At 43.5% G+C, this 23,322-nt stretch overlaps 1 protein-coding gene across 4 annotated transcripts in view; it reads right to left on the minus strand.

The window, feature by feature from the left end:
• Positions 1-23,322, minus strand: part of LOC128702955 (phosrestin-2-like) — a 61,327-nt gene that overhangs the window by 37,039 nt on the left and 966 nt on the right. For all 4 annotated transcript variants that reach the window (XM_070103653.1, XM_070103655.1, XM_070103652.1 and 1 more), the window contains exon 2: positions 2,098-2,289. In XM_070103653.1, coding sequence (XP_069959754.1) covers positions 2,098-2,206 — 109 coding nt within the window. In that variant the 5' untranslated portion in view covers positions 2,207-2,289. The remainder of the gene's footprint in view (positions 1-2,097; positions 2,290-23,322) is intronic.

The following is a 23,322-nucleotide window of genomic DNA, read 5'->3' on the forward strand; positions in this document are numbered from 1 at the left end:
GATAACAGTGCTTCACCACTGATGATCACACAGACTATAGGTCACCATGATAACAGTGCTTCACCACTGATGATCACACAGACTATAGGTCACCATGATAACAGTGCTTCACCACTGATGATCACACAGACTATAGGTCACCAAGATAACAGTGCTTCACCACTGATGATCACACAGACTATAGGTCACCAAGATAACAGTGCTTCACCACTGATGATCACACAGACTATAGGTCACCAAGATAACAGTGCTTCACCACTGATGATCATACAGACTATAGGTCACCATGATAACAGTGCTTCACCACTGATGATCATACAGACTATAGGTCACCATGATAACAGTGCTTCACCACTGATGATCATACAGACTCCAGGTCACCAAGATAACAGTGCTTCACCACTGATGATCACACAGACTATAGGTCACCATGATAACAGTGCTTCACCACTGATGATCATACAGACTCCAGGTCACCAAGATAACAGTGCTTCACCACTGATGATCATACAGACTATAGGTCACCATGATAACAGTGCTTCACCACTGATGATCATACAGACTATAGGTCACCATGATAACAGTGCTTCACCACTGATGATCATACAGACTACAGGTCACCAAGATAACAGTGCTTCACCACTGATGATCATACAGACTATAGGTCACCATGATAACAGTGCTTCACCACTGATGATCATACAGACTACAGGTCACCATGATAACAGTGTTTCACCACTGATGATCATACAGACTACAGGTCACCATGATAACAGTGCTTCACCACTGATGATCATACAGACTACAGGTCACCATGATAACAGTGCTTCACCACTGATGATCATACAGACTACAGGTCACCATGATAACAGTGCTTCACCACTGATGATCATACAGACTACAGGTCACCATGATAACAGTGCTTCACCACTGATGATCATACAGACTACAGGTCACCATAACAGTGCCTCACCAGTGATCATACAGACTACAGGTCACCATGATAACAGTGCTTCACCACTGATGATCATACAGACTCCAGGTCACCAAGATAACAGTGCTTCACCACTGATGATCTTACAGACTACAGGTCACCATGATAACAGTGCCTCACCAGTGATCATACAGACTACATGTCACCATGATAACAGTGCTTCACCAGTGATCATACAGACTACAGGTCACCATGATAACAGTGCTTCACCAGTGATCATACAGACTACAGGTCACCATGATAACAGTGCTTCACCAGTGATCATACAGACTACAGGTCACCATGATAACAGTGCTTCACCAGTGATCATACAGACTACAGGTCACCATGATAACAGTGCTTCACCAGTGATCATACAGACTGCAGGTCACCATGATAACAGTGGTTCACCAGTGATCATACAGACTACAGGTCACCATGATAACAGTGCTTCACCAGTGATCATACAGACTACAGGTCACCATGATAACAGTGCTTCACCAGTGATCATACAGACTACAGGTCACCATGATAACAGTGCTTCACCAGTGATCATACAGACTGCAGGTCACCATGATAACAGTGCTTCACCAGTGATCGTACAGACTGCAGGTCACCATGATAACAGTGCTTCACCAGTGATCATACAGACTACAGGTCACCATGATAACAGTGCTTCACCAGTGATCATACAGACTGCAGGTCACCATGATAACAGTGCTTCACCAGTGATCATACAGACTACAGGTCACCATGATAACAGTGCTTCACCAGTGATCATACAGACTGCAGGTCACCATGATAACAGAGCTTCACCAGTGATCATACAGACTACAGGTCACCATGATAACAGTGCTTCACCAGTGATCATACAGACTGCAGGTCACCATGATAACAGTGCTTCACCAGTGATCATACAGACTACAGGTCACCATGATAACAGTGCTTCACCAGTGATCATACAGACTGCAGGTCACCATGATAACAGTGCTTCACCAGTGATCATACAGACTACAGGTCACCATGATAACAGTGCTTCACCAGTGATCATACAGACTGCAGGTCACCATGATAACAGTGCTTCACCACTAAGAGACAATGTGATCGACAGATATGACACTTACCAATGGGATCTACATGGGTGAGGTGGTCAGTGTAGTCCCGCCGTCCCACGTACACGGATAACTTGCCATTGGGGGCACTCTTCCGGTACACATGGAACGAGAACGCCATTCACGGTACTGCTGTACCACTGTACCGCTGTACCACTGTACCGTTGTACCACTGTACCGCTGTACCACTGTACCACTGTACCTCTGTACAATTAAGAAGACACAATTAAGAAGGTACTCAGTTCAGAATAGAAGCGATGTATCTGAATGTGAATATATGGATGTAATTATTATTATTTGGTGGTGGTGGTGGTGGTTGGTTGGGTGGTGGTGGTGGTGGTGGTGGTTGGTTGGGTGGTGGTGGTGGTGGAGGTGGTGGTGGTGGTGGTATTGGTGGTGGTGGTGGTGATGGTGTGGTGGTGGTGTTAGGTGGTTGGTGGTGGTGGCAGTGGTGTGTGGTGAGGTGGTGGTAGTGGTGGTGGTGTATAGGTGTATGGTAGTGGTGGTGGTGGTATGGTGGTGGATGGTAGGTGGTGGTGGTAGGTGGTGGTGGTGGTGGGGTGGTGGTGGTGGTTAGTGGTGGTGTGGTGTGTGGTGGTGGTGTGGTGGTGGTATTGTGGTGGTGGTGTGGTGGTGGATTGGTGGTGGTGGTGGTAGTGGTGGCGTGGTGGTGTGGTGGTGGTGTAGGTGGTGTAGTGGTGGTGGTGGTGTGGTGGTGGTGGTGGTGGTGGTGGTGGTGGTGGTGGTGGTGGTGGTGAGTGTAGCGGTGGTTGGTGGTGGTAGTGGTGGTGGTGTGGAGTTAGTGGTGGTGAGGTGTTGGTGGTATGGTGGTATTGGTGGTGTTATGGTATGGTATGGTGGTGGTGGTGGTGGTAGTGGTGGTAGTGGTGGTGGTTATGATGTAGGTGGCAGTGTGGTGGTAGTAGGTGGAGGTAGTAGTGGCAGTGGTAGTGGCAGTAGTAGTGGCGGTAATGTAGTAGTGGTAGGTGGTGGTAGGTGGTGGTGGCGGTGGAGTGGTGGTGGCGGTGGTGGTGGTGGTGGTGGTGGCGGCGGTGGTGGTGGTGGTGGTGGTGGCGGTGGTGGCGGTGGTAGCGGTGGTGGTGGTCGTGGTGGTGGCGGTGGTGGTGGTGGTGGCGGTGGTGGTGGTGGTGGTGGCGGTGGTGGTGGTGGTGGTGGTGGTGGTGGTGGTGGCGGCGGTGGTGGCGGTGGTGGTGGTGGTGGTGGCGGCGGTGGTGGCGGTGGTGGTGGTGGCGGCGGCGGCGGTGGTGGTGGTGGTGGTGGTGGCGGCGGCGGTGGGCAGTAGTAGTAGTAGTAGTAGTAGTAGTAGTAGTAGCAGCAGTAGTAGTAGTAGTAGTACCAGCAGCAGTAGTAGTAGTAGTAGTAGTAGTAGTAGTATTGATACCCAACATTATCTACACATACTCTCATCCCAATGCTCCCTCCCCCTCCCTCTTGCCCTAAAGCTCCTTCCTCTTCCCCTCCCTCTTGCCCTAAAGCTCCTTCCCCTTCTCCTCCCTCTTGCCCTAAAGCTCCTTCCCCTTCCCCTCCCTCTTGCCCTAAAGCTCCTTCCCCTTCCCCTCCCTCTTTCCCTAATGCTCCCCCACCTCCCTCTATCCCAGTTAACCACTTTCCTAATTATCCTAAGTTGACACAGAGAAGAATAGTTAACTGACACTGAGAGAAGAATAGTTAAGTGACACTGAGAGAAGAATAGTTAAGTGACACAGAGAGAAGAATAGTTAAGTGACACTGAGAGAAGAATAGTTAAGTGACACTGAGAGAAGAATAGTTAAGTGACACTGAGAGAAGAATAGTTAACTGACACTGAGAGAGGAATAGTTAAGTGACACTGAGAGAAGAATAGTTAACTGGAAGTGGAATATTCAGGAAGACTCAGTACTGCAACACAGGTACAAATAGAAGGTTTGTAATGTCTAGCCTGAAGATAATTCACCAGGAGAGGAACGATCACACTGACAAAGGTCACACTAACACCACCGTAGATTCCGAGTAACATTATATAACCACCATTAATATTTTCTTTGTGTTATAGCTCAGTAATATAGGCAGCTACAATACTATTATTATAATAAGTGAGAGAGTAAAGTGAGTTCGCTCACTGCCATGAACAAAAGAGACCAGTATGTGTCATCAGTCACAGCAGGTGAGAGACTGACTCCAGACTAGAGGTGTAGATATTCCGTCAATTGCTTCGGAGTCAACTACTCACTCTGACTGACTTTTATAACTGTCAGCCATTTACAGCATTAGTTTAGGCACTTACGTCTACGCAGCCATGTCTGCCTTCTTGGCTGATTAGAGGAAATACAGCAAGTGCTTGTGTGATGAACACTTAATAAAATGTAAGACAGTCCACTTCACACTCAGCTTTATGGTCTCCATCAATGAACCACACCATGGAGCTTGACACCCAGCTTTATGGTCTCCATCAATGAACCACACCATGGAGCTTGACACCCAGCTTTATGGTCTCCATCAATGAACCACACCATGGAGCTGGACACCCAGCTTTATGGTCTCCATCAATGAACCACACCATGGAGCTGGACACCCAGCTTTATGGTCTCCATCAATGAACCACACCATGGAGCTGGACACCCAGCTTTATGGTCTCCATCAATGAATCACACCATGGAGCTGGACACCCAGCTTTATGGTCTCCATCAATGAACCACACCATGGAGCTTGACACCCAGCTTCATGGTCTCCATCAATGAACCACACCATGGAGCTGGACACCCAGCTTTATGGTCTCCATCAATGAACCACACCATGGAGCTGGACACCCAGCTTTATGGTCTCCATCAATGAACAACACCATGGAGCTTGACACCCAGCTTCATGGTCTCCATCAATGAACCACACCATGGAGCTGGACACCCAGCTTCATGGTCTCCATCAATGAACCACACCATGGAGCTTGACACCCAGCTTCATGGTCTCCATCAATGAACCACACCATGGAGCTGGACACCCAGCTTTATGGTCTCCATCAATGAACCACACCATGGAGCTTGACACCCAGCTTTATGGTCTCCAACAATGAACCACACCATGGAGCTGGACACCCAGCTCCTTGTGCAGATATCCCAGAACTAGCTACAAGCAGTATTAAAACAGAGAAGTGTTTTTGGGTATGCCCAAATGAGGAAAATCTGTGGACTAAAATCACAAGGGTATTAAAAGAGGATAACATCAAAGCTGCTTTCATAGAAAACCTGGAAGCTTTCTACAACAGATGGGAACATAAAAAGTCCGGGCTGAATGGTACTGCCCTTGATACTGGCCATGTAGTCACAAACTGTAAGGCTGGAGGTGATGTCCTGGTAGTCAGTAAATGTAGGGCTGATAGTGCTGTCCTGGGAGACAGTAATGGTGAAGCTGGAGGTGCTGTCCTGGGAGACAGTAATGGTGAAGCTGGAGATACTGTCCTGGGAGACAGTAATGGTGAAGCTGGAGGTGCTGTCCTGGGAGACAGAAATGGTGAAGCTGGAGATACTGTCCTGGTAGACAGTAATGGTGAAGCTGGAGATTTTGTCCAGGTAGTCGGGAATTATACGCAGGAAGGAATACATATAAATGACCTCATAGAGGACAGGAGCCATAGTAGGGAAACAAGTGTAGTCAAAGATAAGATAAAACCAATATTGCAAACCAGAAATACCGCAGGAAATAGCAAACAAGAGGACTCCAATAGCAATAGTGAGGATAAATTACCAAAAACAACTGGTGGGAGCTCCATTGTTGGTGCTAAGGAGGATAGGAATAAGACAGGGAAACATGCACCAACAGGGAATACAGTCACAGAAACCCAAGGCAAACGGAAACCAAGCCTGTGCACATACTATGCACTTGGTATCTGCTGGCATGGGAAATCTGGAAAAACAGATGGGACATGCAACTATGACCACCCTAGAAAATGTCATGCCCATATGACAACAGGAAAATGCAAACCCCCTTCCTGTAAGCTTTTTCACCCTGAAATGTGTACCTCTTCAGTACAGGAAAGACTGTGCTATAACTTAAATTGCCAGGCATACCATCTAAAGGGGACAAAAAGATACAAAACATCCAGGCCATGGGAAAACCTGGGTAGCCACAGCCACTCAAGAGGGAGAGGTTTTTTAGTGCCAGGAAGGAAAAAAAACTGGCAGGAAATGGCAGAAATCGTACACCAAATCCAGTCATTCCTGGAGTGGAACCACAGTCGATGGCCTCCACTCCAAACCAACAGATACAGATACTAATGCCGGAAAAAAAATCCCCCCCCAGTACCAACAATACCACCAGTCCGATAACATTCTTCTTTGCAAATATACAGGGTCTAAAGCCAGCAATAAACAACAAAATACCTTTCATCCGTGGACTGCTTGCAGAGGCAAAGGCAATGTTCGCGGCTTTCACTGAGACCCACATAAAGGATCACTTGGACAACGAAATATGGATCCCAGGTTACAACCTATACAGATGTGACAGAGTGAACAGGCAAAAGGGGGGGGTTGGCCTGTACATTGCAGAGTCACTTGTTTGCACAGAACTGCTTAATGCCTCAAATGACGTAGTGGAAGTTTTAGCAGTAAAGGTCGAGAACCAAAACCTAGTCATTGTGGTAGTCTACAAGCCTCCGGATGCAACATCCCAGCAATTCCAGGAACAGCTGTTAAAAATTGACCACTGTCTGGAAAATCTTCCAGCTCCTGCACCCAACATCTTGCTCCTGGGGGATTTCAACTTAAGGCACCTAAAATGGAGGAATATAGCAAATAATATTGTTGCAGTAATAACACCAGGAGGCAGCTCTGATGAAAACTCACACTCACACGAGCTTTTAAATCTCTGCACAAAATTCAATTTAAACCAGCAAATAATAGAGCCTACTAGACTGGAGAATACACTAGACCTCATCTTCACTAACAATGATGATCTGATAAGAAATGTCACCATATCAAAAACAATATACTCAGATCACAACATAATTGAGGTTCAGACATGTATGCGTGGAGCCTCAGACCGACAAAATGAGACTAGTCACGAGGGAGCATTCACCAAATTCAACTTCAATAACAAAAACATAAAGTGGGACCAAGTAAACCAAGTCCTAACCGATATAAGCTGGGAAGATATACTAAGCAACACAGACCCAAACTTATGCCTAGAACAGATTAACTCGGTGGCACTCGATGTATGCACAAGGCTTATTCCTCTAAGAAAAAGGAGGAGTAGATGTAAAATAGAAAGAGACAGGCGCTCCCTTTACAGGCGACGGAAAAGAATAACAGAGCGGCTAAAAGAGGTCAATATATCAGAAATGCGCAGGGAGACACTGGTCAGAGAAATAGCAAGCATCGAACTTAAGCTAAAAGAATCCTTTAGGAGTCAGGAATCGCGGGAAGAACTAAAAGCCATAAATGAAATCGAAAGAAACCCAAAGTATTTCTTCTCCTATGCCAAATCAAAATCGAGAACAACGTCCAGTATTGGGCCCCTACTTAAACAAGATGGGTCCTACACAGATGACAGCAAGGAAATGAGTGAGCTACTCAAGTCCCAATATGACTCAGTTTTTAGCAAGCCGCTAACCAGACTGAGAGTCGAAGATCAAAATGAATTTTTTATGAGAGAGCCACAAAATTTGATTAACACAAGCCTATCCGATGTTATCCTGACGCCAAATGACTTCGAACAGGCGATAAATGACATGCCCATGCACTCTGCCCCAGGGCCAGACTCATGGAACTCTGTGTTCATCAAGAACTGCAAGAAGCCCCTATCACGAGCCTTTTCCATCCTATGGAGAGGGAGCATGGACACGGGGGTCGTCCCTCAGTTACTAAAAACAACAGACATAGCCCCACTCCACAAAGGGGGCAGTAAAGCAACAGCAAAGAACTACAGACCAATAGCACTAACATCCCATATCATAAAAATCTTTGAAAGGGTCCTAAGAAGCAAGATCACCACCCATCTAGAAACCCATCAGTTACACAACCCAGGGCAACATGGGTTTAGAACAGGTCGCTCCTGTCTGTCTCAACTACTGGATCACTACGACAAGGTCCTAAATGCACTAGAAGACAAAAAGAATGCAGATGTAATATATACAGACTTTGCAAAAGCCTTCGACAAGTGTGACCATGGCGTAATAGCGCACAAAATGCGCGCTAAAGGAATAACAGGAAAAGTTGGTCGATGGATCTATAATTTCCTCACTAACAGAACACAGAGAGTAGTCGTCAACAGAGTAAAGTCCGAGGCAGCTACGGTGAAAAGCTCTGTTCCACAAGGCACAGTACTAGCTCCCATCTTGTTCCTCATCCTCATATCCGACATAGACAAGGATGTCAGCCACAGCACCGTGTCTTCCTTTGCAGATGACACCCGAATCTGCATGACAGTGTCTTCCATTGCAGACACTGCAAGGCTCCAGGCGGACATCAACCAAATCTTTCAGTGGGCTGCAGAAAACAATATGAAGTTCAACGATGAGAAATTTCAATTACTCAGATATGGTAAACATGAGGAAATTAAATCTTCATCAGAGTACAAAACAAATTCTGGCCACAAAATAGAGCGAAACACCAACGTCAAAGACCTGGGAGTGATTATGTCGGAGGATCTCACCTTCAAGGACCATAACATTGTATCAATCGCATCTGCTAGAAAAATGACAGGATGGATAATGAGAACCTTCAAAACTAGGGAGGCCAAGCCCATGATGACACTCTTCAGGTCACTTGTTCTATCTAGGCTGGAATATTGCTGCACTCTAACAGCACCTTTCAAGGCAGGTGAAATTGCCGACCTAGAAAATGTACAGAGAACCTTCACGGCGCGCATAACGGAGATAAAACACCTCAATTACTGGGAGCGCTTGAGGTTTCTAAACCTGTATTCCCTGGAACGCAGGAGGGAGAGATACATGATTATATACACCTGGAAAATCCTAGAGGGACTAGTACCGAACTTGCACACGAAAATCACTCACTACGAAAGCAAAAGACTTGGCAGACGATGCACCATCCCCCCAATGAAAAGCAGGGGTGTCACTAGCACGTTAAGAGACCATACAATAAGTGTCAGGGGACCGAGACTGTTCAACTGCCTCCCAGCACACATAAGGGGGATTACCAACAGACCCCTGGCAGTCTTCAAGCTGGCACTGGACAAGCACCTAAAGGCAGTTCCTGATCAGCCGGGCTGTGGCTCGTACGTTGGTTTGCGTGCAGCCAGCAGCAACAGCCTGGTTGATCAGGCGCTGATCCACCAGGAGGCCTGGTCACAGACCGGGCCGCGGGGGCGTTGACCCCCGAAACACTCTCCAGGTAAACTCCAGGTAAACACCATGGAGCTTGACACCCAGCTTCATGGTCTCCATCAATGAACCACACCATGGAGCTGGACACCCAGCTTTATGGTCTCCATCAATGAACCACACCATGGAGCTGGACACCCAGCTTTATGGTCTCCATCAATGAACCACACCATGGAGCTTGACACCCAGCTTTATGGTCTCCAACAATGAACCACACCATGGAGCTGGACACCCAGCTTTATGGTCTCCATCAATGAACCACACCATGGAGCTGGACACCCAGCTTTATGGTCTCCATCAATGAACCACACCATGGAGCTTGACACCCAGCTTCATGGTCTCCATCAATGAACCACACCATGGAGCTTGACACCCAGCTTTATGGTCTTCATCAATGAACCACACCATGGAGCTTGACACCCAGCTTCATGGTCTCCATCAATGAACCACACCATGGAGCTTGACACCCAGCTTTATGGTCTCCATCAATGAACCACACCATGGAGCTGGACACCCAGCTTCATGGTCTCCATCAATGAACCACACCATGGAGTTTGACACCCAGCTTTATGGTCTCCATCAATGAACCACACCATGGAGCTTGACACCCAGCTTTATGGTCTTCATCAATGAACCACACCATGGAGCTTGACACCCAGCTTCATGGTCTCCATCAATGAACCACACCATGGAGCTTGACACCCAGCTTTATGGTCTTCATCAATGAACCACACCATGGAGCTTGACACCCAGCTTTATGGTCTCCATCAATGAACCACACCATGGAGCTTGACACCCAGCTTTATGGTCTTCATCAATGAACCACACCATGGAGCTTGACACCCAGCTTCATGGTCTCCATCAATGAACCACACCATGGAGCTTGACACCCAGCTTTATGGTCTCCATCAATGAACCACACCATGGAGCTGGACACCCAGCTTCATAGTCTCCATCAATGAACCACACCATGGAGCTGGACACCCAGCTTCATGGTCTCCATCAATGAACCACACCATGGAGCTGGACACCCAGCTTTATGGTCTCCATCAATGAACCACACCATGGAGCTGGACACCCAGCTTCATGGTCTCCATCAATGAACCACACCATGGAGCTGGACACATCTCCAGGCTGAGGGACTGATCACCTTAAAACTACTTATTCAAAAGTTGATGGGCTGATGTCTGTAATTTTCTTTACCTGTGTATTTCACTGAGGAAAATTACTGTGTAGGTGAAAGGTTTTGAAAGTAAAGACACCGGAGTGTTACGATAGGTTTTGAAAGTAAAGACACCAGAGTGTTACGAAAGGTTTTGAAAGTAAAGACACCGGAGTGTTACGAAAGGTTTTGAAAGTAAAGACACCGGAGTGTTACGAAAGGTTTTAAAAGTAAAGACACCGGAGTGTTACGAAAGGTTTTGAAAGTAAAGACACCGGAGTGTTACGAAAGGTTTTGAAAGTAAAGACACCGGAGTGTTACGATAGGTTTTGAAAGTAAAGACACCGGAGTGTTACGAAAGGTTTTGAAAGTAAAGACACCGGAGTGTTACGAAAGGTTTTGAAAGTAAAGACACCGGAGTGTTACGAAAGGTTTTGAAAGTAAAGACACCGGAGTGTTACGAAAGGTTTTGAAAGTAAAGACACCGGAGTGTTACGAAAGGTTTTAAAAGTAAAGACACCGGAGTGTTACGAAAGGTTTTGAAAGTAAAGACACCGGAGTGTTACGAAAGGTTTTAAAAGTAAAGACACCGGAGTGTTACGAAAGGTTTTAAAAGTAAAGACACCGGAGTGTTACCAAAGGTTTTAAAAGTAAAGACACCGGAGTGTTACGAAAGGTTTTAAAAGTAAAGACACCGGAGTGTTACGAAAGGTTTTAAAAGTAAAGACACCGGAGTGTTACGAAAGGTTTTAAAAGTAAAGACACCGGAGTGTTACGAAAGGTTTTAAAAGTAAAGACACCGGAGTGTTACGAAAGGTTTTAAAAGTAAAGACACCGGAGTGTTACACTGTGTCTTATTAACCTCAGGATAATGTGTACCATTAACAAAGTCATACCAAAATTTATCCACAGAATTAAACAAGGTAACAGAGAGGCACCACTGAACTATACATTTAATAACTTTAAATACATATATGTAATGTTTATTGCCCTTTTAGGGTTAGTTGGGCTTAACTTTGCCCGAAATTATCTGCATAAACATAGACTTCTGCATGTATTCACCTATGGTGTATAAACATTGTATCAATTGTCACCTATGGTGTATAAACATTGTATCAAGTGTCACCTATGGTGTATAAACATTGTATCAAGTGTCACCTATGGTGTATAAACATTGTATCAAGTGTCACCTATGGTGTATAAACATTGTATCAAGTGTCACCTATGGTGTATAAACATTGTATCAAGTGTCACCTATGGTGTATAAACATTGTATCAAGTGTCACCTATGGTGTATAAACATTGTATCAAGTGTCCCCTATGGTGTATAAACATTGTATCAAGTGTCACCTATGGTGTATAAACATTGTATCAAGTGTCCCCTATGGTGTATAAACATTGTATCAAGTGTCACCTATGGTGTATAAACATTGTATCAAGTGTCACCTATGGTGTATAAACATTGTATCAAGTGTCACCTATGGTGTATAAACATTGTATCAAGTGTCACCTATGGTGTATAAACATTGTATCATGTGTCACCTATGGTGTATAAACATTGTATCATGTGTCACCTATGGTGTATAAACATTGTATCAAGTGTCACCTATGGTGTATAAACATTGTATCAAGTGTCACCTATGGTGTATAAACATTGTATCAAGTGTCACCTATGGTGTATAAACATTGTATCAAGTGTCACCTATGGTGTATAAACATTGTATCAAGTGTCACCTATGGTGTATAAACATTGTATCAAGTGTCACCTATGGTGTATAAACATTGTATCAAGTGTCACCTATTATTATTATTATTATTAAAGATTCGCCGGTATTCTCCCGGCCCGGGCCTTTTCCAAGTGGTGGCCCGGCCTTGGCTCCCTCTTTAGGGAATGTCTGAGACCTAAGTCTCCCATGGGAGGAGGCACAAGTACCTCCTCATCTTTGGGACCAACTGTCCCCAGGCCTAGCCACAAGCTAGGCCTCTCTGGTCTGCCATCCCCGCCCCAAGGGGGCAAATGGGAATGACAGTCTTATGAACTAAAGGCTCGGGCTCAGGCACCTACCCTACCCTAGAAGGGTTAGGCATGGTGTCGATGAAAAGTGTCACCTATGGTGTATAAACATTGTATCATTTTGAAATAAATTTTGACTTTGATATAACAGAAAATATAGAAGTGTGGAGCACCTGGATGACATAGACTAAGAAAGTTGACTTTTTCATTAATTTTTTTTTTATTTTTATTTTATTTAAAACCATACACAAACATGAGGCACAAGAAATTCAAACAAATATATTACACTGAATGAAAATCCTGACATCGGATACTGGAACAATACCTATTACCATTATATTGTTAACATTATAACAACTATAACCAATACTATATCTGATGCCTAAACTAGATACATGTGTATAAGTTAACAATAGTAAAAATGCAACCTAATTCTTCATCAAATTAAGCATTGTATCTCTTAATTAACTCGAAATTGATATATGTACAGTACAATTATCCTTCATTATTTTTTTTTTAAATTCCTTCTGCTCTGAACACAAGAAAGGAATATAGAATAAGAATGGACCTACATAAATTTAGAAACCTCATATACAAACCACTACAGTAATCAGCATAGGTCTATTGATACATCCCTCTCTTTATGAGAATACGTTCAAATTTTTTCCAATAAATTTCTTGCCATAAAAACATTAACCACCTTGTTATAATTATAGTCTTGTAATGTCAAGAAGCATTATTATTTATTATTATTAAAGATTAGCCGGCATTCTCCCGGCCCGGGCCTTTTCCAAGTGGTGGCCCGGCCTTGGCTCCCTCTTTAGGGAGTGTCTGAGACCTAAGTCTCCCATGGGAGGAGGCACAAGTACCTCCTCATCTTTGGGACCAACTGTCCCCAGGCCTAGCCATAAGCTAGGCCTCTCTGGTCTGCCATCCCCGCCCCAAGGGGGCAAATGGGAATGACAGTCTTATGAGCTAAAGGCTCGGGCTCAGGCACCTACCCTACCCTAGAAGGGTTAGGCATGGTGTCGATGAAGAAGCATTACACCATTATCATAAGTTATACCATCTACCTAAGCCTCGTATTCCTACTACAATATGATTATCGTAACAAACCATAAATTTACCAAAAACCCACTAACTATTCTAAATCATTGATGTACATATTTACAACGAATAAAAAACAATAAAAAGGAAATCGCACTCTTCTCATTCTAAATATTTCTGACTGTCAGTTCTCCTACATGTGCTAAACAAAGGTAAATATTTCTGACTGTCAGTTCTCCTACATGTGCTAAACAAAGGTAAATATTTCTGACTGTCAGTTCTCCTACATGTGCTAAACTAAGGTAAATATTTCTGACTGTCAGTTCTCCTACATGTGCTAAACAAAGTAATATTAATATAAAACATACTGACATATTTAACACATTCACATCCACCTTCAATTATAATAATACCTCCATTCAACCAAGAATAATGCATCACCTGTATTAACTCCAAGAGTACAGAAAATTTTCCGTTAACAAATCTTAGCAATATTCACCATATTGCCTCCATCGATAAATACATTAAAAGGAAAAAACAACCTTAAAATATCAAAACTACCTATTTTCTAATTTACACCATTTAAGTTGTGCTTTACATAAGAAAAAACTCTGTAATTAAACTGAAAATAAAGATCTTTTTACCATTTACAATTGAATCAAAATCATTAAAGACACCTATAACATATTTGAATCTCATTGAAAAATTTCATCATAAAGTCCTTGAAATGATTTATACATGAAAAATAATAATATGCAATCGTAGTGCAACACTTCTAAATGATAACTGTGTAGTACCTGAAACCCTCGGGGCAATAACCCTATTGCTCCTAGATATCAAAACTCAATTATACATCCATAAAAACAACTCTCCATGCTCACTCCCCATTCTAGGAAAATAGCCCGTTGTATCCCCTTACCCACTTTGCAAATCCCATAAATCCCTTAATGTGAAATTTCGATAACCCTCACTAAAATCTCTCTCCCATCTCCCTCCATACGCCCTTTATTCCAACGCATTAATTCTTGAACGCACGTCCGCCTCCCTCATAGCCCACATCATATATATATATATAATCCGTAATCATATACCCAACCGCATTCTCAACCCTTTTATTCACCCCAGTTATATCTAAACTTAAAACTCTCAAGACCTGCAAACCCCCTCCCCCCACTAACCTTAAAACCTTACCCATCCATACCCTTATGAGTTAAATACAATCGCAAAAATACACCGTATGATAAATAGTCGCCAATCCGCCACAATCTTTGCATTCCCCATCCTCTCGTATTCTCTTATAGAATAAAACCATTCCTGACGGCAAGATTCCATGTAAAAATCTATATATAACTTCTCTGACTTTAGGTTTGAAACGCAACTTGTTTAAACGCCCCCAAATATTACGCCAATCATACATCGGATAAACTCCTTCTACCGCCGCTACCACAGCCTTACCATCTACCCGATCTAGATTTCTCAATTTAATATATGAAGGATCCCTCACGTTTATGAAGACCCGTAACATTGCCTCACCTATCATGAACTCCCTACCCCCCCACCACCGTCGCATATCCTGATGTATCCTATGAAGTCCGTCTTCTTTCGCCCCCCCTCCCGCTTATAACTATGTTTTAAATACATACTTATTATCCTCTTTTCGACATCTATAAGACCCAGCCCTCCACGGCCAACCGGGAGTGTGACAACCGCTCTACTTAACCATTCGCTCCCTGTTCCCCAAATGAATCTAAAAACACTTTTTTGTAACCTTTTTAACTCACAACGAAGTATCGAAAATATTACTGTAACATGCCATAGTTTACTATATAATAGCACATTCGTTGTAATCACCCTTTGTTGCAAACTTAAATTAGCAGCTCTTAAACCACTGAGGCGCTTCAGAACACTATCAACGATACGCACGGAATTTATTTGTTGTGCTAACTTGATATCACTTACATAAACGATCCCACATATCTTTATTTGGTCCACCCTTTCCCACCTTTCAGCAACCATTCCTTCCTCACGTGACCCTTTTCCAAGATTCATATACTTTGTTTTCCCCGTATTAATCGTCATGCCAGAAGCCTTTTCAAAAACTTTCACTAACTTTTCTACCCAAAGCAAATCCATGTTTTCTCTCACCAAAATCGTCGTATCGTCGACATATCCAACAATGCCCGCTCCCCCACCCCTTACATTACCCATCCCCTTTGCTTCCAGTAAAACCCTTATCCCTCTATAAAAGGGATCTTGAAAACAAGCAAAAAAAATTTGTGAAAGGGGACAACCTTGACGCAAACCTTCCCATCTGAATTCGATCTCCCAACCTCCCATTCACCTGCACACGCAAGGTTGCCTCCTGATACATTAATTTGGCCCATGATATAATTTCTGCCCCAAACCCCTGCCATCTCATGAGCTTCCATAACGTCTCCCGTTCCACACTATCATATGCCGCCTCCCAATCTATAGCCAATACCCCCCCTCCCAATCTTACTCTTTCTTCAATAAAACTTCTAATCATACCGTGACCTTCATACATAGACCTACCCGGCACCCCATATTGTCCCTTGTCAATCACTTTGCCCAGGACTTTTTTTATTCTGTTAGCCAAGATCCTTCCAAAAAATTTATAGTCACCACATAATAACGAGATTGCACGATAATCTTTAACCGTTAATGGCTCACCTTTAGGAACTAGGACGACCACAGCCAACCTTTGTTGTTCCCCTAAAACCCCATCCCACTTCATTATATTGAATAAACGTACCAAAAACCCCTTTAAGACGTTCCAATTTTGAAGATAAAAGTCGCTGGGCAACCCATCAATTCCTGGCGCCTTACCTAATTGCGCCCCAGATAAAGCCTCCCAAGTCTCACACTCCGTTATCGGCCCTCCCAACATCAAACGATCATGCTCCTCCAGCTCACAACGCACAAACCTACTGATTGACTGCAATGCAATTTCACTTATTCCAACACTTTGCGTTTTCAATTTAACCCAAGCATCAATATACCCACTCATACCCTCCGTCGTCGTCAACACCTGATTCACTCTATACCCCTGCATACCTACCTGAACATTCAACCCCATTAACTCCATTGCCTTGCGACGTCTGTGTTGATTCCTCAACACACACGCCGACGGCCGATCTCCCCACAAAACCTCTTCGATTCCACCCTTAAGCCTTTCCCCATCAAACCTTTCGTTTTGTAAATTTCTTAGTTGTTCCTTAATTCTTTCAATTTCTATAACAGGATAATTAGCATTCGCTTGTACATAGCAGTCGCGCAACTGCCCCTCTAAATATCGTTGGAAACCATACTGTAACTGATTATATCTTGCCCCTTGACTAATATAATATTCCTTAATTCGCTTTTTGGCTATCGTTTCCCACCAATTAACCAAAGCCACATCTCCAGGAGCTTCAACCACTAGGCTTTCCCACATATGCCCAAAAGACAAACGACTTTCCTCTCTCTTCAATAACTTTACATTCAATTTCCAAAATGATGGACCCCTCCTAGGCACACCCTCAATATCTACATCCATTACAACTCCTCTATGATCCGAAAAAACCACATTTATCACACTCACTCTCCGCACTGTAACCGCACAAGACACGTACATTCTATCCAATCTCGCCGCATAATCTCGTCTAATGAAAGTATGCTCCACCATGCCACCCCCCCAACCCCCCCCCACACATCCATTAAACCCACACTCGTCAATAAATCTCCCAGGAACCCCAAGCAACAACCCGCTCCTCGAGGCTTCACATCCTTTCGTCGTATTACACAATTCCAGTCGCCCCCTATTATTGCTACATTTGCTAAACTACGTCGATAATATACTAATACATCTTGTACAAAATGAGTTTTAAGTCTTACATCTCCCTCGGCCGGCCATATACACATACAAAACTTATGTGTACTCTACCCCATAAACCATCCACCCTAATCACTCTCCCCTCCCCCTTTCACTATGCCTTACTACAAACGGGCTATTTTCCTTTACCAGAATGGCGACGCCCCCTTTTAACCTCGTCGCACATTCCATATACACATCGTAACCATCCATTTCTAACTCATATCCAATTCTGTAATTGTGTTCTTGGAGAAATACCACATCCACATCTAGACGCACCAAAAATTCATTAAACCACTTTCGCTTCCGCTCAGATCTCGAACCGTTAATATTTATTGTCAAAACCTTAAAGTCAATTAATGGGATTTTCCTTTCGTTCTAGGTATGGACTTTTCACTTATACATTTTACAACACCTCTATCCCTCCCCCCTTTTTTGGGAACCACCTTGATAAACTCTTGTTTCGTGGATTCACTGTTCCCTTTCTTCTGTACCTCCGCCCAAGACTTTTTCCCTGGCCTTTGGGCAGGAGTAAGCACGTCGTCTGAGTCCGATGGGGATCGCAGTTCGCTTTCGCGTCCTACCCTCCACCTGCATTGGGATTTCTTTAGTACTATCGTGATGCACCTCCACTTCTGCTACATTCACCATCATACCATGCGACACACTAGACTCAATGCTTCCATCTGTCGCCTCACCATGATGCTCAACCGATCCCAAAATTGCACCTGGATCCTCCACACGGTTGACGATCGACTCGTCTAACAAAACATCCAGTGCCTTTACTAAAGACGCCGCTACATCCTCTTCCCCCATAGTGGGTAGAGTCTCTTCAAATACTTTATTTATGTCCAATGACGGTGATTCTCCTCGCTGTATTGCATCCTCCAAAGCATTCTCCTGTGCTTTTTCTACCTCATCACTCCAAGATGACCGTTGTCGAGACAGGTTAGCATAAGACTGTTCTCGTCCCTCACCTTCCTCGACCTCTTCCAATTGTTGTTGTTGCGATAGTTGGAGATTCCCACGACGCTTACCACACTGCGCCGCTATGTGGTCATACGACCCACACAGCCGACACGTACGACGTTGCCCCGCATATGTTACATATACTTGAGTTCGAAATGCTTGCAACATAACATAGGATGGTATAGGATGGCGTAAGGTCATTTTGATTGAATATGTTCCTTCCAACATTCCAGCATAAGGTCCAGCGGCCCACCGACCTGCAGAGGCCATATGAACCGTACCATAATTATGTAGTTCATCTTTTATAACAAAATCAGTCGCCTCAAAAGGCACATTCCTGATTTTTACCCATGTGTAGTGTCGAGATACATCATGAAGACATACTGATACAGCTGAATTGACGGCTATAATGGTCTCTTGATACTTATCAACCACCGCTTCGTAGACATTTGCTGACGTCAATTTAGCAAAGATCCGTGTCGTCCCATTAAGTGCTACACCACATATCTCTTCATTTGCGATACCGTAGGTATCACGGATAATCGCCGGTAGTAACAAATCCATCGTGGCTCCCGTGACAGCCCCACGGGTCAACTCAACGCAGACAGTGTTGATGCGCCTGCTGCTATGCAGCGCCATGTTGGAAAATAAAGTTTTCACCAGCTAACGCCAGGGGTAGCAGCTCAAACAGGTAAACTGCGCAAAAGTCAACTCAATCAGGAGCGTCTGCGCAGCAGGTCCGCATGGCCCGGAAGCGATGCAAACAATGATCTTTCATTAAGTTATCAGGGAGTCAACAGGAAAAATTTTTATACCATTTGTTCCAATAAGAAGGAAGCAGAGAAATGAACGGATTGCACATTCCTGGACATTCCCGATTAAACTGAACTGGCGAGTTTGGCCTATTCGGCAGTGGCGTTTTCTACCGAATTAGCAGAGTGAATTTTTTCCACAAATCAGCAAAAGTCAATCTGAACTTAACGTAACAAAATATATATCATTGATAAACAGGTCTGGATACACTGAAAGACACTTGATGGACGGAAAGATATCTAAGCAGAAGACAAAGTGATGGTCTGGTCAGAGGTATGAGGGTGATTATGACGAATGGTGTCCCTCAAGGATTAGTGCTATGGACGGTGTTGTTTCTGGTATATGTAAACATGTCTTGCAAGATGGAATCATAACTGCATAAAAAGGAACAATACCATAATAGGAACAATACACAAATAACCTGAAAGTTATGATGACGTTTCGGTCCGACTTCTACTGTTAACAAGTCACACTGTGTTACTAGTTGATAGACCAAGTAGGACCGAAACGTTGTCATAAGTCTGAGCCTACAATGTGCAGGTTATTTGTGTAAAGAATTCTAATTATCTCTATTACCAGATTTAAAACTAATGAGGAGAATAAATACTGGAGAAGAACAAGAGAACCAGGGCAGACTCCAGGTTTGTTCAGTCATGTGACTCTTGAACTCAGGTATGTTCAGACATGTGACTGTTGAACTCAGGTATGTTCAGACATGTGACTGTTGAACTCAGGTATGTTCAGACATGTGACTCTTGAACTCAGGTATGTTCAAACATGTGACTGTTGAACACAAGTATCCTCAGACATGTGATTGTTGAACACAAGTATCCTCAGACATGTGACTGTTGAATACAAGTATCCTCAGACATGTGACTGTTGAACACAAGTATCCTCAGACATGTGACTGTTGAATACAAGTATCCTCAGACATGTGACTGTTGAACACAAGTATCCTCAGACATGTGACTGTTGAACACAAGTATCCTCAGACATGTGACTGTTGAACTCAAGTATCCTCAGACATGTGACTGTTGAACACAAGTATCCTCAGATATGTGACTGTTGAACACAAGTATCCTCAGACATGTGACTATTGAACACAAGTATCCTCAGACATGTGACTGTTGAACTCAAGTATCCTCAGACATGTGGCTGTTGAACACAAGTATCCTCAGATATGTGACTGTTGAACACAAGTATCCTCAGACATGTGACTGTTGAACACAAGTATCCTCAGACATGTGACTGTTGAACACAAGTATCCTCAGACATGTGACTGTTGAACTCAAGTATCCTCAGACATGTGACTGTTGAACACAAGTATCCTCAGACATGTGACTGTTGAACACAAGTATCCTCAGACATGTGACTTGAACAAAAGTATCCTCAGACATGTGACTGTTGAACACAAGTATCCTCAGACATGTGACTGTTGAACACAAGTATCTTCAGACATGTGACTGTTGAACACAAGTATCCTCAGACATGTGACTGTTGAACACAAGTATCCTCAGACATGTGACTGTTGAACACAAGTATCCTCAGACATGTGACTTGAACAAAAGTATCCTCAGACATGTGACTGTTGAACACAAGTATCCTCAGACATGTGACTGTTGAACACAAGTATCTTCAGACATGTGACTGTTGAACACAAGTATCCTCAGACATGTGACTGTTGAACACAAGTATCCTCAGACATGTGACTGTTGAACACAAGTATCCTCAGACATGTGACTGTTGAACTCAAGTATCCTCAGACATGTGACTGTTGAACACAAGTATCCTCAGACATGTGACTGTTGAACAAAAGTATCCTCAGACATGTGACTGTTGAACACAAGTATCCTCAGACATGTGACTGTTGAACACAAGTATCCTCAGACATGTGACTGTTGAACACAAGTATCCTCAGACATGTGACTGTTGAACACAAGTATCCTCAGACATGTGACTGTTGAACACAAGTATCCTCAGACATGTGACTGTTGAACACAAGTATCCTCAGATATGTGACTGTTGAACACAAGTATCCTCAGACATGTGACTGTTGAACACAAGTATCCTCAGACATGTGACTGTTGAACACAAGTATCCTCAGACATGTGACTGTTGAACACAAGTATCCTCAGACATGTGACTGTTGAACACAAGTATCCTCAGACATGTGACTGTTGAACACAAGTATCCTCAGACATGTGACTGTTGAACACAAGTATCCTCAGACATGTGACTGTTGAACTCAAGTATCCTCAGACATGTGACTGTTGAACACAAGTATCCTCAGATATGTGACTGTTGAACACAAGTATCCTCAGACATGTGACTGTTGAACTCAAGTATCCTCAGACATGTGACTGTTGAACACAAGTATCCTCAGACATGTGACTGTTGAACACAAGTATCCTCAGATATGTGACTGTTGAACACAAGTATCCTCAGACATGTGACTGTTGAACTCAAGTATCCTCAGACATGTGACTGTTGAACACAAGTATCCTCAGACATGTGACTGTTGAACACAAGTATCCTCAGACATGTGACTGTTGAACTCAAGTATCCTCAGACATGTGACTGTTGAACTCAAGTATCCTCAGACATGTGACTGTTGAACACAAGTATCCTCAGACATGTGACTGTTGAACTCAAGTATCCTCAGACATGTGACTGTTGAACTCTATACAAACAAGTGCAATATATGAAAATCAGGAAGAAGAAAGAAGACAAGATACAGACTTGTTGAGACAAAGTTCCACAAACTTCACACAAGGGAAATAGTCTCAGGGTCAACATACCACCCAGCATATTACCAGATGCGCACACCATGATATGATGGATATAAGTGTTTGTGATGGTGTTACACCCTTTTGTTCATTTTGTTCATTTTCTTCTTATTATCACACTGGTATACTATTACATGTTATTTTTGCTATTTCACTTAATATTATATTCAGGAGTAATTCCATTAGTAGCTAAAATGGATTTACTCGACTTTATAATATTATCTGGTCGTATTACTTAGCTTTGTATTTAGGTAGGTCATTTAATTAGTGTCAACTGCTGGTGACCTGGCCAAGCACCAGTAGGTGTTTTGAGCTGCTCGACCCCTGCTCCGACCGAGACAAAGTGGGCTGGTAAAGCCTCAGAGTTCAGTTCATACCTTCCTCACCTCTCGTGAGGGAAGCTCCCTGATTCCTGGATTTAAACTTCTGGTCCCACATGAGGTTCCCTAGTGACCCTCCAGTACCTCGGATGGTATCTGACAGAAACGTCTCGGACGAAGTGTGTGTTGCTGTTTTGGAGACGCTGGTGATCGTCCCTAGCTCTGCTAGGAGTGAATTTAAGCAGTATTGGTTCAAAGAGGACGGTGAAAAAGTCATGGGAGACAGACTCGCCTCAAAATTCCTTTAAGTGTAAAATATTCCTAATCTCACTTAGTATATTATGAAAGTTGAATAAGAGTGAATTATTATCGAAGTGTTACGTCTTCTGTCTCATTTGGATTAAGTAAAGTGTTATTATGTGAAGAGAAGGTGTTATGATACTAGAGCCGTTCAGTACTATAATCAAGATAATACTGTGTATTATCTTTTAAGTGAACTTAAGTGTAAATTTCATGAGTACTGTTTTATGGTGTGACCTTTTTAAAGTTAATATAAAACTCTTCTATGGTTTATTAAGAAACTTAATAAAAAACCGGAAAGAAACATTGTGATTGTTTACTACTGAACCCTTGAATGATTTCATCTAGAACAGGATATTCAATCCTGTTTATTTGCTGCAAGAAAGGGTTAAACAGGCTTAAGTAGTGGCCCTGTACGCAACAGATGGAGATATCTGAGGAAACAAGTGTAGACTAGACCCGCAGTCAAGAGGAATTACCTGTGGGGAAAGATGTAAGAGTGGTGGAGGTACTCACCTGGGGGAGTGTTGGAGGTACTCGCCTGGGAGAGTGGTGGAGGTACTCGCCTGGGAGAGTGTTGGAGGTACTCGCCTGGGAAAGTGGTGGAGGTACTCGCCTGAGT

This window comes from Cherax quadricarinatus, chromosome 86 (assembly GCF_038502225.1).
Source record: "Cherax quadricarinatus isolate ZL_2023a chromosome 86, ASM3850222v1, whole genome shotgun sequence".
Lineage (NCBI taxonomy): Eukaryota > Metazoa > Arthropoda > Malacostraca > Decapoda > Parastacidae > Cherax > Cherax quadricarinatus.